This window comes from Eschrichtius robustus, chromosome 3, assembly GCF_028021215.1.
Source record: "Eschrichtius robustus isolate mEscRob2 chromosome 3, mEscRob2.pri, whole genome shotgun sequence".
NCBI lineage: Eukaryota > Metazoa > Chordata > Mammalia > Artiodactyla > Eschrichtiidae > Eschrichtius > Eschrichtius robustus.
In genome coordinates, this window is record NC_090826.1 from 95,174,055 (window position 1) to 95,189,819 (window position 15,765).

The 15,765-nt window shown below is 40.3% G+C and overlaps 1 protein-coding gene across 1 annotated transcript in view; it reads right to left on the reverse strand.

The window, feature by feature from the left end:
• The window catches only part of VAV3 (vav guanine nucleotide exchange factor 3), a 386,424-nt gene that overhangs the window by 294,034 nt on the left and 76,625 nt on the right, over window positions 1-15,765 (reverse strand). Inside the window, exon 2 of the mRNA XM_068540417.1 lies at window positions 8,320-8,436. Within this exon, the coding sequence (XP_068396518.1) occupies window positions 8,320-8,436 (117 nt within the window). The remainder of the gene's footprint in view (window positions 1-8,319; window positions 8,437-15,765) is intronic.

Sequence of the window (15,765 nt, forward strand, 5' to 3'; positions counted from 1 at the left end):
TTTATACACAGTGAGTTTGATGTGATCATGGGATATCTAAATTGCTACTCACATACACATTTGAGAAATCCTAGATTAATTAAAAGTTTAACTGTTTTCCTCACTTCAGGACATTTCAGTGCCTTCACCATGCTATATCCCATATGTAGGGGGAGGATGTAACACGCAGTGTTTACCAAACTTATTTGAACAAGAATATTTTCCCCAGACGATTAACATTTCTCAGGACAATGGGGTTGCTTGGGAAATGCTGTTCTAGAAGTTTTCAACTGTATTAAAATTAGAGAAGAGTGAAGGTTTTTTTGAACTGTCTCAAAAGCAGTTAGAAAGCAGACCAAAAAATGAGCCTGAATAATCACTAAGGTGTAAAGAATGAGCCTTGCATGGCTCAGCTTCTTAACGTGGTAAGAATGGGGAAATCTGCCTAGTATTAAGGACCCCTGTGAAATAAACTATCAAAGAGAGTGAAATAGATGTAGAGATTGCTTAAAAAGTCAGCTCTGTCCAAAAGCAAAGGAGAAGATTACTGCTAATGACACAGAAATTGTCTTAACAGCCAACTAGACATACACATTAGGGACGGCTAGAAGCTGTTTCCTCTGTCTCAGCTTAAACAGACACAAATGAGGCCCTGGAACAAGCTTTCTTTGTTCAGGAAGGAATCCCTGGAGAACTCTCCCTTAGTTATGTAAATATAGGCAAGCCACCTACTGCTCAGGAGGGGAAAGTAAAGGAGGCCTTTGTGGGTGGACAGAGGTTGACTCTTCACAGTATCCCTGCTAGGCTGTCTGCTGGAGGCTGAAAGTTGGCTGATTTGCAGGGCAAGTCCAGGGCCGCCTTGAAGGAAAGACCAGATATCCCGAATGCTGCTCTGAGAATGAAAGTTGGTACCCCTGTGGGGGCTGCCTAAGGAGGCCCTGACCCTAGATCACTGGCAGGAAAGGATATCAGGAGCTCCTAGACAGAATTCACTGCACAGCTAGAGAAATTTGGCCTGGCCAGGCTCAATGCTGACGCTAAAATGCTGTGGGGAAGGCGGGAAGCAGGCTTGGGTAGTGTGGGGCTAAGCGGGGCACGCCAGCATCAGAGCTGTCAAAGGCACCAAGCAGAGCCCGTCTTCACTAGCACCAGGCTAGTGGGCCATCGACTGGAGGTCGAGCTTCTAGTGGTGCTTCGAAGCAAGACTGACTAGGGCCCAAATGACCGCAAAAGCCCCAGAGACTCCTGAATAATTTAGGACGGGAAATACTTTCAGAGAGAAATGTCAAACTTCTAATAAGAGTAGGAGAGCAAACAAATAATTATAAAAAGAGAGATTATATTTAAATACCAAAATGATTCATGCTGGGTACATAGGGATATGAGAAAAAATGCTTCTAATTGTTGATCAACGTGCATGCAGTAGCCAATAAGGATCTTTCAAACCATGCCACGGTGAGGACCCTGAGGCCACCCATGCCCAAGAAAAGCTCAGGAGCCTTTGGTTGGGAGGGTTTTCTTGTAACCAGGAAAGCCAGGTAGATTGCCAAGAGATATACAGGTAGTAGGAAATCATTACAGATTTTCAAGTATCTAGTTTCATTGTGTCGGGATGCAATGAAATGCGCTTTGAAGGGTGCACTTCCCAACACACACACAGGACTGGAAGCGGGGAATGAGAATATGGAGATTATCCAGTCATCCAGGTATGAGTGCTGAGGAGCTGGCCTGGGGTATTAGTACACACTGGGCAGGAAGAGGTCCTTGTACCCTTCTTTCTACATATACGCTGAGGTGTACAATTCAGGCTGGGAAGGGTGAAAAAGTGGAAACACACAAACTTATAGGACACATCCTGAGCAAATACTCTCATAAGACATGATAAGGCATTACAGATGGGACAGAAATTGAAGAAGAAATGAAGCCCTATTCATTTCCAGGTGAAGGATTTACCAGCCTCTTTAAGTCTTTTTTACCCTGAAGTTTTAAGGTAATCTTCAAATCATTCTGTAGGGTCCAAATATATATACTCAGCTGGGGGCCTCAGGAAGAAGTGAGTTCTCATCTGCAGAGGCATGCATGCCCATTTTTTTGACCCTGTAGAGCACAGACAAACATGGGAAGGATGCCTGATGACTCAGAGCTTCTTCCAAATCTGAAGAGTAACTATGATACTCCTTGGGTCAAAGGTAAGGAAGAGAAAGCATTTACCACGAAGCTCGGATGGTCCTTCTATGTAATTATTTACATGCTGCAAAACGGAGATGTTCTAGGACTCTGCGTATCTCCTCTTCTGTATATGACAGAAGATGGAGACACTACAGAATGGTCTCCAAGTTGTGTGGAACGTTGGTAACAGAAGAAAGGTTAACCTATCTACACAACTGAAATCATGTGACAGACAAAACCAGGTGAATCACTTAGATTTCTCTCACTGCTGGTTGGAAGAACTAAGGAAAACTGGCCTGAGGAAGAAGAAAAGGAAGACTGTCTTGGCTCAGGTCACAGAAAAATCCACAGATACATATATTTGGCTTTGGGCACAGCATGAGTCCAGCCTCACATGATACCACTAGGGTCCTCCTCAGCTCTGCTCTCACTGAACTGGGTCTGTTTTGAAACTCCATGTGGTTCCCAGATGGCCGTAGCCCCTCCAAGCCTTGTATCCACACACTTCCATGGCAGGTGGAGAGCAAAAACAAAACTGGCCCTGCCAATGTCTTAAACCATCATACAGGTCCTAACTGAGTGACCTGCCCCATCCCCGAACTCATCACTTTGGTCAAAGGGATGGGATATTATAATTGACTAAACCACTCAAACTACATGATTGGCAAAGGGCAAAGGGAAAAGGGTGCTTTCTCAAAGGAGATCCAATGTCACAGAAGGAGGGAGAAAGACAGCTGTGCAGGATAAAATAGATTAACGCTGTAGCACAGTAGAAAGAACAGTTTTTTCCCAAGCTTGCTCCTCCAATATCATTAGTTCTTGCATTCAATTCAAAATTCAACTCCTATGTTTACCACTGAACCTGAAGCCCATTAACACCAGTAATTACAGTTGTAATAATAGTAACAATAAGAGTGAGAACAGCTAATATTTACCGAGTACTACATACTTTGGACCTGGATACTCTTTTTAAGCACTCTACATACATCATTTCATTTCTCACCTAACCTCAATTTATAGATGAGGAAACTGAAGCTCAAAGAGATTAAGTAGCTTGCACAAGATCACATACCATAAGGAGTGCAAGCTGCAATCCAACTCAGAAACCACGTTCTTAGCCAAAACACAACACTACCTCTTCTCAACTAATGTTCTTACCTGAATCCTTGATCCACACCTAAGCCAATGCTCTGAATTCCTTTAGACAGTGCTTGCCCTGAACCTGAACACATAGAAACTACCCTACTGCTACTAACATCAGCTGGAACTACCTTCAGCCAGTTGTGATTCTCTTTGATTCAAGAAAACATATCACCTTACACGTGTCAGGTGCTTTACAACACTTGAAACAACAGACGTGACATCTGTGGGTAGCAGGAAGTAGGCCCTTATATCCACCTAGAGCTGCCGGGGAAGGAACTGACTTCATCACTCATCTGCACAGCGGCAGCAGCCTGATTTCTGTTACTCACTAGAAATGTTCTCATTAAAGAAAAATCCCATGTGTTTCTGCACTGTAGGTGTGCCAACAGACAGCTCAGCAGGAAATGTTTCCAAACAACAAAAGTGTTAATCAGAAAATGACAATCTGAACAGAGGAACGGAAAATCCTTTACATGCAGCATGAAAATGAGCAAATTTACAGATCTTGTTGCAATGTAAAAAGAAATTAATAATTTCTAACATTCCTGGGGGGAAAGGATTTTTTTTAAATTACATTTCTCAAGCAGAGAGGTCAACTAATAAGATTTTACTTTTTGTTCTTGTTGTTACTAGAAAGCCAGAAAAGGATCCATCTTTTTGAAAAGTAAGAAAGTAATGATTTTTCAGAATCACACGAAAACATAAACCCAAAGGCAGAAGGAGGTGGTAAAGGCTCTTGAAAGGGCACCTAAGCTCCTCCCACCTCAGAGCAGGGAGAAGACTCAGCAGGCTGAGGCCAGGACTCCACCTCTGGCGGGAACCTTATTCAGCATAGTTGACCCTTCAACAACAGAGGGCGGGAAGGTGTTGGGGACACAGATCCTCCCCACAGTCAAAAATCCGCGTATAATTTAGTCAGCCCTCCATATATACGGTTCCTCCGTATCCACAGTTCTGCCTCTGCAGATTCAACCAACCACGGATCGTGTAGTATTTATTGAAAAAATATCTGCTATAAGTGGACCCACACAGCTCAAACCCCCCCTGTTCAAGGGCCAACTGTATTTAACAATCCTGAGAGTCAGAGTTAACCTCAAGGCCTCTCTCTGCTGACGCCTGAATGAGTTCAAGTTACTAAACTCATTCTCCATCCTTGCATGATTTTTAACCAAAGTATAGAAAGTGTTGAGAACTATTCTAATTTTTGTTGACATGTGAGTTTGAATTAAAATCAGTACCCTATTTTCAGTGGGTAAAGAGCTCAATACTAGAAATTAAAGTTAACACTGAAAGGCAAAATTATCATAAGCCCTTCTAGAGTACCCAAAATGTGTTCTCTTCATTTACTCATTAGTGAAAAGGAAAATTGTCATTCATTCGTGTTAACGCACGCAGTACCCTAAATATAACTCATGCAGTATCCTGAATCTTTCCTCTCTTTCTAAAGATAAAGTGTAATTAGATTCCAAGTGACAGATCACTTGCGCTTTTTAATTTCATACGTTCCTTTGGTTTTTCTCCTGTGAGTTCATCCTTTTCCCTGAGCAAGCATCCACACAGGAGTGAGATCCAAAACATAGGCAGCAGACAAGAAAAGCAGAGGGCTGGGAAGTCAGAAGCCCTGAGCGCCAGATCCTGCTCTGTCCCCAAGTAAGGAGAACTTGAAGTCACCATTTAACCTCCCCACCTCCCAGTTTCCTCATCTGAACACTGGGAACACTTGCTTCCTTCCTTCACAAGGCTCTTATGAGAATCAAATGAGGTCAGTGATCTGAAACACTCTCCAAGCTTCAAAATGCTACAAAAAAACACTAGATACTGTTATTGCAATTAATATATTCCTAGGTAAAAAAACATTAGATACTGTTATTGCAATTAATATATTCCTAGGTAAAAAAACATTAGATACTGTTATTGCAATTAATATATTCCTAGGTGAAATGGTACCAAGTATACATGGATCCTAGATTTACTATTTGTATGAATTAAGGCACACCGGGAGCACACAAAGATATTTTTCATTTTAAATTCATTGAAAAAATTTAATTATGCCTCAAGGAACAGAGAGAAACAAACTAACCTGTCTACATCCTGTTAAAGATTGATATTCACAATGCCAGAAATTACTTTGTCTCTAAATTAGCAACCCATTCACTTTTTTTTACCTTAAAAATGTTACACTGCATGAATTGTCCAAGATCCATCACTTACAATCTAGGATTTGTAAATGGGGACAGTACTAGAGCCTACATGGTGGGATTGATATGAGAATTGAGTCAATACTTGCAAAGCACATAGGCCCATGCTGGTTCAGGGTACTGGCTATGGGAATGTTTGCTCTGTTGTACAGCAGTGGAGAACCAGTCAAATCTGGGGTCAAACCACTGCTCCAATCTCTACTAGATACGTGGATTTCAGACACAGGTTTGCTTATCTGTACAAGGAGGAAAATAATAATACTGGTACTTACACCTCATAGGGTTGTTATAAGGATTAAAAAATATATTTGAAGATTGAAAAGATATCTGCTACATCAAAAGGGTCCAATATGGGCTTCCCTGGTGGCGCAGTGGTTGAGAATCTGCCTGCCAATGCAGGGGACACGGGTTCAAGCCCTGGTCTGGGAAGATCCCACATGCCACGGAGCAACCGGGCCTGTGAGCCACAACTACTGAGCCTGCGTGTCTGGAGCCTGTGCTCCGCAACGAGAGAGGCCACGACAGTGAGAGGCCGCGCACTGCAACAAAGAGTGGCCCCCACTCGCCACAACTAGAGAAAGCCCTCGCACAGAAACGAAGACCCAACACAACCAAAAATAAATAAATTAATTAATTTTAAAAAAAAAAGGGTTCAATAAGTGGTGGCATGGTGGTTTGGCTTAGAGTGATTATGTTTAATAGCAATAATACTGGTAAATTATGGAACAGCCCCTTAAATTCTTTAATTTTCAGTGGTTCACTTAGGTCAAATACAGTTCTGAAGAGATAGCTGCACAATCTTGGCAGTAGCAAAAATGTATGTAATTTTAAAGTGGTAAATATAGGATCAAGTTCTATCCGCAATCCCAGGTTTAATTCTGTTTCAGACTTACCACTGCCAAAATATTTTAAGAAGCCAGAACTATGATTACCCATGAGAAGCATACGGTTAATTCCTTTATATTCAACTTTCTATAACCTCAGCTCTCCTACAAAGCTTCCATTGTAAGAAGCTAGCATGCAATGTTATTCCACTAAAACAAAGCCATGCATTTCTAAACAATTTTTATGACTTCACAGTCTTTGTCAACACCATTTTGTACAAATTCGAACAAAAAAAAAAAAAAATGAAGAGCTTTTTGAAAAGCTTTAAAAAGTCAAGACTTTTCTTTCATTTTTTCATTTCCCCAAAAGAGAGGGAGGAAATAAAGGAAAATCAAAGAAGAGTTTTTTAAAAAAAATAGGAGGAAAGGTCAAAGAACAGCAAAAGATATCTTTATAAGCTGTTAAGGCATCTTTCTGGGCCAACAGCTTAGAGGACTGTCCACTTCACCTGGGATTCTCTCTGACTGCTCTTTGTCTTCATGGCTTCACTTCATGGCCATAGACAACTGTGCCACCACTTCTTTACAGGGAGGCTTGGTTTTCAGTTCCTTGTAACTATCACCATATGTTATCCTCCATCACTTTTTTGGACCTCAAGACAACTAAATCACAGCTGGCCAGAGAAAGAGGAATCCTAAAAACCATATCCTTTATACCCATTTCCTTTTGTACAGACTTCTAAGTGGGCAGGTGGTCTGATGATGGAGAAGACTGCTGAAGTCCAGATCACAAAGTGACCAAGAGCGAACCCACACCTTCTTTCTCCCTGGGCAGGTTGGCTTCCCCATACCTGCTGCACGTCAGCATCAAATTTTTTACATTTCTGTTTCAAGTTTGTGCTATTTATTCCCATTGCCAAGCAAACCAATCCATTGCTTGCTTTTTATTTTATAATCAAAATATTACACTTAGAGGGGTGGGATAGGGTGGGTGGGAGGGAGGCTCAAGAGGGAGGGGATATGGGGATATATGTATGCATATGGCTGATTTACTTTGTTGTATAACAGAAACTAACACAGCATTGTGAAGCAATTATACTCCAGTAAAGATGTATGACAAAAAATATTACATCTTAAAAATCAAATGAAGTGTCACTCTCAAACAGCCTTTTGATGAGATACTAGCACCTGAATTATCAGAGTAAGAGCAAACTTCTCAAGATCTTTTAGGTTTTTCCCTGCTTATTTTCATAATGCAATTATGACATCAGGGGTTACCTAACTGCCTGACTCTTTTATGGCTTCTCAGACACAAGAAGTTTAACTTTATGCCCAATCACTTCAAAATAAATGAATGTAACTTTTGAAAGGACGATTTCTATCCTTTTCCTTTTGATTCTTTTGAAAGGAAGTCACCTATTATACACAAGTGCTTGGTGTACATACAAGTAATAAGAGCAAACATTAAAACCAATTTACATGTGACAAATGTCATTGAAATCTAACAATCTAACATGTATCTGCTGAAATCCAAGCAATAGGAGTTATTCAACAATCTCAAACATTTCAGCGATTCCATATGTTCTGCAAGTCACCTACCCAAATGCCAAAACAGGCAACAGAACATTCTCAACTTCCAAAAATTAGAGGCCTTTCAGGTTTGGAGAAGACTGGAGGGAAAGAATACTGGTCCTCAGTCATGACAGCCCAACGAACTATCTAAAAGATGGGAAATAGTAATCCTGCCCTCCGAGATAACCAACAGGAAAAGTTACCTCTGGATAAAAAATTCCCCTTATACTGCTTTAATAACAAAAAATAATAATTCTAATCTCATTTGGACAGTTGTTGCTATTATTTTTTTGGCTAAGCCACCTACATGTAAAATTTAACTACATAATGCAGATACCACTTCAGTCACATGTCCTACTTCAAGATAAGAAACAACAGTTATTTGATAAAATGTTCTTGAATTTAAAAATACATAAAAAATAAAATGTAATTACCTTTCCAAAGTCACGGACATCAAACAAGTCAAACGCCTCAAAGAGTTCACTCTTTCTCATTCCAAACGTCTCGCAACAGGCCGTGAGGAATGTCCTTATGTTCTTCAAACAGAGAAACTGAGGAATGGGAAACAGCTATTAGTATATAGCGAATCATTCTGAGTGCTACCTATCCTCTGTCATGCCCAGAACGCTGGGGAAATGCCAACGAAGTATCCATCCACTTTTCAGGTTGTTTTCAATTACTCCCTCATCAGTACTTAAATGATTACCCACTCTCTCTCAGGCACCAGTGACACAGCTGTGAACAAGGCAGACGGAAGTCTGCCCTCAGGATACTTACATCCTAATAAGAGGAGACAGACAAGAACAAACCCAGCAACAAAAACAAAAAAGTAAATATTTTTATTTTCATATGGTGATAAGTGCAATAGAGAAAAATAAAGCCAGGAGGAGGGATCAGGAGTGCTGGGTGAGGTGTGGGGAGCTTCAGCGAGATGGTTAGAGAAGGTGTCAGAGAGAAGAGGACAGATAAGCAGCAGAGATTTGAAGGTGGTAAAGAAGCAACCATGCAGAATTACAGGACAGAGTATTCAGACTAAAGTAGCAACCCATGCCAAGGCCCTGAGGCAGAAGCTTCTGAGGTTATGTCTGAGGAAGGGGCCAATGTGGGTAGAGCAGAGTGGATGATAAGGAGCAAGGCAGGAAGTGAGCTGGAAAGGCAATGAGGTCAGATGATGAAGGACCCTGTTGGACAGGCTTTTACTCTAAATGAGATGGGAAGTCATTGGAGACCTTGGGACAGAGTCTGATACTTTAAAAGTTTTTTTTTTCTTTCTTTTAAAAAATTTTATTGAGGTATAGTTGATTTAAAACTATACCTCAATAAAGTTTCAGGTGTACAACATAGTGATTCAAAATTTTTATAGATTATACTCCATTTAAAGTTAAAAAAATACTGGCTGTATTCTGCGTGCTGTACAATATATCCTTGCAGCTTATTTTTTTTTCTAATAATACTTAACTCTATATTAAATATACTACTATTTCAACAAATGATCAACATAAAACATTTAAATGAAATTAGTTTTAGTACTAAATCTTTGAAATCTAGTATGCATTTTACACTTAACAGCATATCTCAATTCTGACTAGCCCCATTTCAAGTGCTCCATAGCCATACGTGGCTAGTTGCTGTCATACTGGACAGCACAGTCCTAGAGTTTCAAGTGCAGGTTTGTAAACAGGCCCCTCTCACGTATACAAAATATGCACAGACATAGCAAGTACAAACTTCTCAGCTGAGCTTTTAAGGCCCTCTATAACATGCCCCACCACTGCAGTCAGGCTGTTCTCCTTGTTGGTGCTCATTACTCCGTGTTCATTCCTGCCTCTATGCTTGAACTTTGCCGTTCCTCTAGCCAATAACCCTCTCTCTTTTCCCTTTTCTATTCTAACTCCCAGCCCAGCTACAGTTCCATCTCCTCCTGGACTGCAACAGTTCCTACTGCTCTTTCTTCAGAGCTTCTTTTGTTGTTGTTGTTGTTTTGTTTTGTTTTTTTGAATATAGATCAAAAGGGGCTGGAGCAAGACTAGAGACAGTAATACCAGACAGGAAGCTATTACAATAATCTGGGTGAGAGACAGCCATGGGAAGACCAGGTGTTCAATTTTGACTCTTAAATTTGAGATGCCTACTAGTCATCCAATGGGACACAGGGCGGCAGACAACTGGATATACAAGTCTGGAGTCCAGGACACAGGTGTGTACTCCAGACTTAAATCTGAGAGTCTTTAGAGTATACAAAACATTTTTAACCATGATGTTATCTGAGATGACTTTGAGAGAAAGAAGAGGGGAGGAGAGGACCTGGGGCCAAGTCATCTTAGATCAGGAAAAAAGGAGGAGCCCACAAAGGGGCAGAGAAAGAGGAACCAGTAAGGAAGGAGAACAACCAGGTGAACAGGTTTTTCCTGAAGCCAAGTAAAGAAGGTGTTTCTAGGAAGAAGGGGTGATAAGCTGTGTCAGCTGCTGCTGCTACTCATATAAGGTTTTGACCAGGTGCTGTCCTGGGTATCTGGCTGTGTGAAGGTTATGGGTGCACCTTGGCAAAAGTAGGTTCCATGTGGAGGATGGGGGTGGGGAAAGGCTGAGCAGAGCAACTTCAAGAGACAATGGGAAGAGAGAAAGTAAAGATAGAATATAGATTCTTAGGAGTTTTGCTGCAAAAGGGAACAGAGGATTGAGGAGGTAGGCAGAGAGAAAGAGGTCAAGGAAGGGCTTTTTAACAATGGAAGCTGTTACAACATGTTTCTATTTTGACAGGAATAACTTGATAGAGGGGAAAGATGGTCACACAAGGGAGAGGGACAGTCGCCCAAAGGAAGTCCTTGAGTGGGCAAAGGAGAAGGGTCTGATGCTCAAGCAGAGAAACTGACCTTGGAGAACATGCTCAGCTCATCGATACTAACAGGGACAAGGGGGAAGGCAGACGCTATCGCAACTTAGACAACCAACAGAATTTACTTTCAGTATCTAAAATGCAGATCCACCTACGCATAGTACACACATATCCTGAAACTGAATTTCGGAAATAGTAGCTGCAATGGCACACGTAAAAATAAAATTATTAACCTCCAATAAGTGAGAGATATATTAGCTAATTATTGCATCTTTGCTTTTTTTTTTTTTTTTTTAAAGCACTGTCAATATTTTATTTTGTTGTTCTGTTTTCCATCTTGGTTTGTTTTTTAGTTTGCAGAAAGCACATTTTACTTCCTCTACTTTGGAAAAATTCAGATTTTTCATGGGCTTAACCCAGACATAGTTTTACCCTTTACAGGAATCCTTCTTGAGGCTTAAGTATTTCAGGAGGGGTTAAAACCACAGGGGAAGCATCATAAACCCTTTGAAGTACAAAGGCAGCAGCCAAACTGCACATACAGTTACTGCTTTCATTTTAAAAAATTCATAAGAGACCTTTACAACACGGAACCACTCTACATGTAGCTCTTTCACATAGAATTGCTTATTTACAGATTAAAAGCCTTGCATTCTGCCAAGATAGACAATAATTACTCTCTTGGGGATTATGCAACATCTCTCTTGCAATATTTTTTACATAATTAAGAGCCCAACTCATAGCTCACCAAGGAACAAAGCATAATTGCACATGCTACCCTCTGAAGATTTCACACCAAACTCAAATTTTCCCCTGTGTAGGAAAAACTACAGTAGACCTCCATTCAAGTGCTTTGATCATTAATTCAAAAAAGTATCATTACTGAAAGTAAAAAAAAAAGAAAGAAATGTTGTCATTACTGTATGCATACAAGAGATGATTTAAAAACAGAACTTTCCCTCACTTCTGGAACCAATCTTAACCTTATTTGCCCCTTAACTAATTCAATTCTATTAAATTCCACAAATATTTACTGGATTTGAAGAATGTCACTGGTATGCTCTCACATTTCCAGGCAATCATCAAGTTTGGTCACCCCTTTATTTACGTATTTTTTCAGTCAACAGGTTTTGAATGCCCACAATGTTCCAGACACTGGGAATGCTAAAAATGAGTAAGACAAGCTTCTCTATTAATCACAGTTGGAAATTTTAGTAGCTTTCCAAAATTGGCTAATAACACTAAGATCACACTTCCCTTAACGGCTCTGTGCAAGTACAGGAACAGAGTTGAGGGATGGAGGGAGTGGGCCCTAATGCCATCACAGAAGCCGTGGACAGAGCTGGACCTGTCAACCTGCCTGCCCACCTACCACCAGACTTTTGCTTTGTTTTCCTTACATTGAACTTTCTCCTTTTCCAGTTTATTTTCTAAAATTTCAAACCAAAAGAAAAGTAGGAAGAATAGTACAATGAACACTCCATTTACACAACAACTGTAACATACTGCCATATGGGTTTTTGTGTGCCAACCATATCTCTATATATTTATAAAAATTCATATGTGAAAGTAAGCTCAGACACCATGGCACTTCACTCCTAAATTACTCAACATGCATCTCCTAGGAATGAGGATATTTTCCTAAATACCTACAACACCATTACCACCCTGAGAAGATAAACAACAATTCCATATTATTTCATATCCATTCCATGTCCAAATTTCATCAGTTGCCTACCCAATGTCTTTTTTACACTATCCCACCCATCCACACCCAATCTAGGGTCCAATTCAGTTTTATCCATTATATTTGGTTGCTTAATTTTGCAGTACCTTTTAAATCCTGCTGCCTTTTTTTTTTTTTTTTTTTTTAATGACACTGTCTTTTGGAAGAGTCCAGACCTAGGTATCTTATAGAATGTCCCGCATTCGGCATTTGTCTGAGTATTTCCTCATGGTATCATTAAACTTATTTCCCCATCACTTATATTTCCTATGACCCAAAGCTAAGTCAAGATACAAGTTAAACAATTTTGGAAAAAATATTTTATACTGTGAACGTCATAGTTCATCATATCAGAAGATACAAAATGTTAGGGTAACCCATTATTATTGATGCTAGGCTTGATTACTTGGTTAAGATGGTTATTGTCACATCTCTCTATTGTAAAGGTACATGTTTCCCTTTACATTAATAAAGCCTGGGGGTGATAATTTGTTACCATGTGGCTGTCCTATTTCCCGATAATTTTTCACCATGGATTTAGCATCCACTGATAACCTTTGCTTTGATTATTCCATTTGGGACTGCAAAATTCTATCATTCCTTCCACATTTATTAGCTAGCATTCTCACCTAAAGACAAGCTTCCCCTGCCCTCCACCCTCCTTTTTTTAATCTTTGTTTGTGTAATAATTAATTGCCATCATTAGTCTTTTTGATGTTCCTATTGTCCCAAATTTGGCCATGCGGGGGGTCTCTTCTGTGACCTTTTGACGACTCCATTAGTCTTTGTTTTCTTACACCAAGCTGTCCCAGGCCCGCGTCATATTTTCTCTGCCCAAGTTCTGTAATCAGCCATTTCTCCAAACAGTTCCGTTTCAATTTATATGGTAAATGGTAGTATTTAGAAAACAAAGGCTGAGCATCAGGCTACTCCCAAATTACATGAGCCAATTATATCAAATGAACCAGTAACTCCACCCCTTGCTTAAGCAATCTATCACTTGCAACAGAAAGAGTTAATGTAAACAAGAATGGACTAATTGGTCTTCAAAGTACCTCTCCAAATCCTATCATTTTCTTTATGGAATGCCTAATAAGCAAACTCTTATCTCACTCTCTTAAGAAAGAGAAAACTTGAATTCACTGAAGACTGGTGAACAGGAGAGTTTCTTTATGCCTAGGGATGTTGTTGGTGTTTTGACATGCTGATAGTCCTTTGTAGCATCGCCAGCAGCTTAAAACCTTCTGTCTTCAGACCCGATGCACAAAGACAGATACACCTCATTATTTCAGTTCATAACCATACCTTACGTTTGACCAAAAATTATATAACTTTGCTAAATCACCTAGTTGATTTATAAGAGAGAACTTTAGGATTTTTTAGAATTTAGGATTAGGATTTTAAAAACCAGAATTAAATAACTCTAGGATTTTTTAAATATTAAATATATCCACATATGATAGTTACCAAAATCAAGGACACACAAAAGGTCGAAATAGCATTTTCTCTCTTAACAAATAGTAATGAGTTGCCTTTTGTGTATCCAGGATACACAAAAGGTCTAAATAGCATTTTATCTCTTAACAGATATTAATGACTTGCCTTTTATGAAGTTTCATAAAACTTCATAAAACATCACCCCCCTCAATTGGGTACTTATTTATTTATTTATTCATTCATTCATTCATTTATTTAATGCTGTCAACCAGTGCTTGACAGTAGGTTGTTTTTCCTTTTTTAAATTTTATTTATTTATTTATTTATTTATTTATGGCTGCATTAGGTCTTCGTTGCTGCACGCGGGCTTTCTTTAGTTGCGTTGAGCGGGGTCTACTCTTCATTGTGGTGTGCGAGCTTCCCATTGTGGTGGCTTCTCTTGTTATGGAGCACAGGCTCTAGGCACGCGGGCTTCAGTAGTTGTGTCATGTGGGCTCAGTAATTGTTGCTCATGGGCTCTAGAGCACAGGCTCAGTAGTTGTGGCGCATGTGCTTAGTTGCTCCACGGCATGTGGGGTCTTCCCGGACCAGGGATAGAACCCGTGTCCCCTGCATTGGCGGGCAGATTCTTAACCCCTGAGCCACAAGGGAAGCCTGGTTAATTGAATGAAACTGCCAAGAACTGGCTATTCTTAAAAATATATATATATGACCCAAACTCTGCCCTCAAAAGAGATATTCTAGTCCGGCAAAGCGTACAGACAAGTGAACGTGGAGTTACATAACAACATGGCAAATGCTATGAAGACGGCATTCAAAGGTCCCTCGGGAGTCCTGGAGTATCAGAGACAGCCTTCTGGAGTAACAGATCAAGGATGACTCCCACTCACTGCAGGGTGAGCGGGAGTCAGCCACAAAAAGAGGCGGAATGGTTGATGTTCAGGGAGCAGAAGGGAAAGTGCCAGACTTGGGGTGTGAGGGTGTCCAGGTAAACGGCACAGGATGGCATGAGGATGAGACAAGACAAAGAATGGGCTGGTGGGGGCGGGAGAAGGGGTTCAGAATGGACACAGCCCTCTGGGGGGCAGTGAGAGCAGGGCTGGACAGGGGAGCTGGGACTTACTGAGCAAGCCCAAGGGATGTGGGCTTTATCCTAGAAGAAACATTGAGGTTTTTAAATAGGAGAGTGGAATTCTCAATTTTGCATTGTATGACTACTGTAGTCATTTTTGAGTGTTTGCTATATACCAAGCTCGATGCTAAATGTTTATGTCTTTTCATCCTCACAACACCTCAATCAGGAAAGTTTTATTTTTTTTCTTTCGTATATACAGAGGCTTAGACATTTACCCAACTTTATATAACTGCATATGCCAAAGTAATGGAGTCATAATTCAAATCCAGACATTCTGGCTACAGAGCCTATATATCCTTATCGACTCTGTTATACTAGCTCCATTTTGAAGTGTGCAGAATTAACTGGTTTTCTTTTCTCTTTATTAAGGAGATTATGTGGGGTAGATAAGACAAGAATAGGATGCTGTCATATTCATTTAAGGAAAAAAATCATGGTGATTTGGACTAGGATGGTAGAAGGAGAAAGGGAAAGAACTCTATAAGGTAATATGGAAAGGAAATACCTGGTAACATTGAACACGGGTGGGGTGGAGGGAGTGAGGGAGAAAAGAAGAATTAAGAATCATACCCAGAGCTCTGTCCTGAGCACTGCAAGGACAGTGGGGGTGTTTCCTGAAAATGGTAAGTTAGCAAGTTAGGGAACAAGGTATGTGGAAAGGGGCCACAAATTGAGTCAATGAATTCTTCTCTTTATCTGAAAAGGTCTGGCAAGGAGACACTCCATAGCCTCTCTCTCAGGTATAT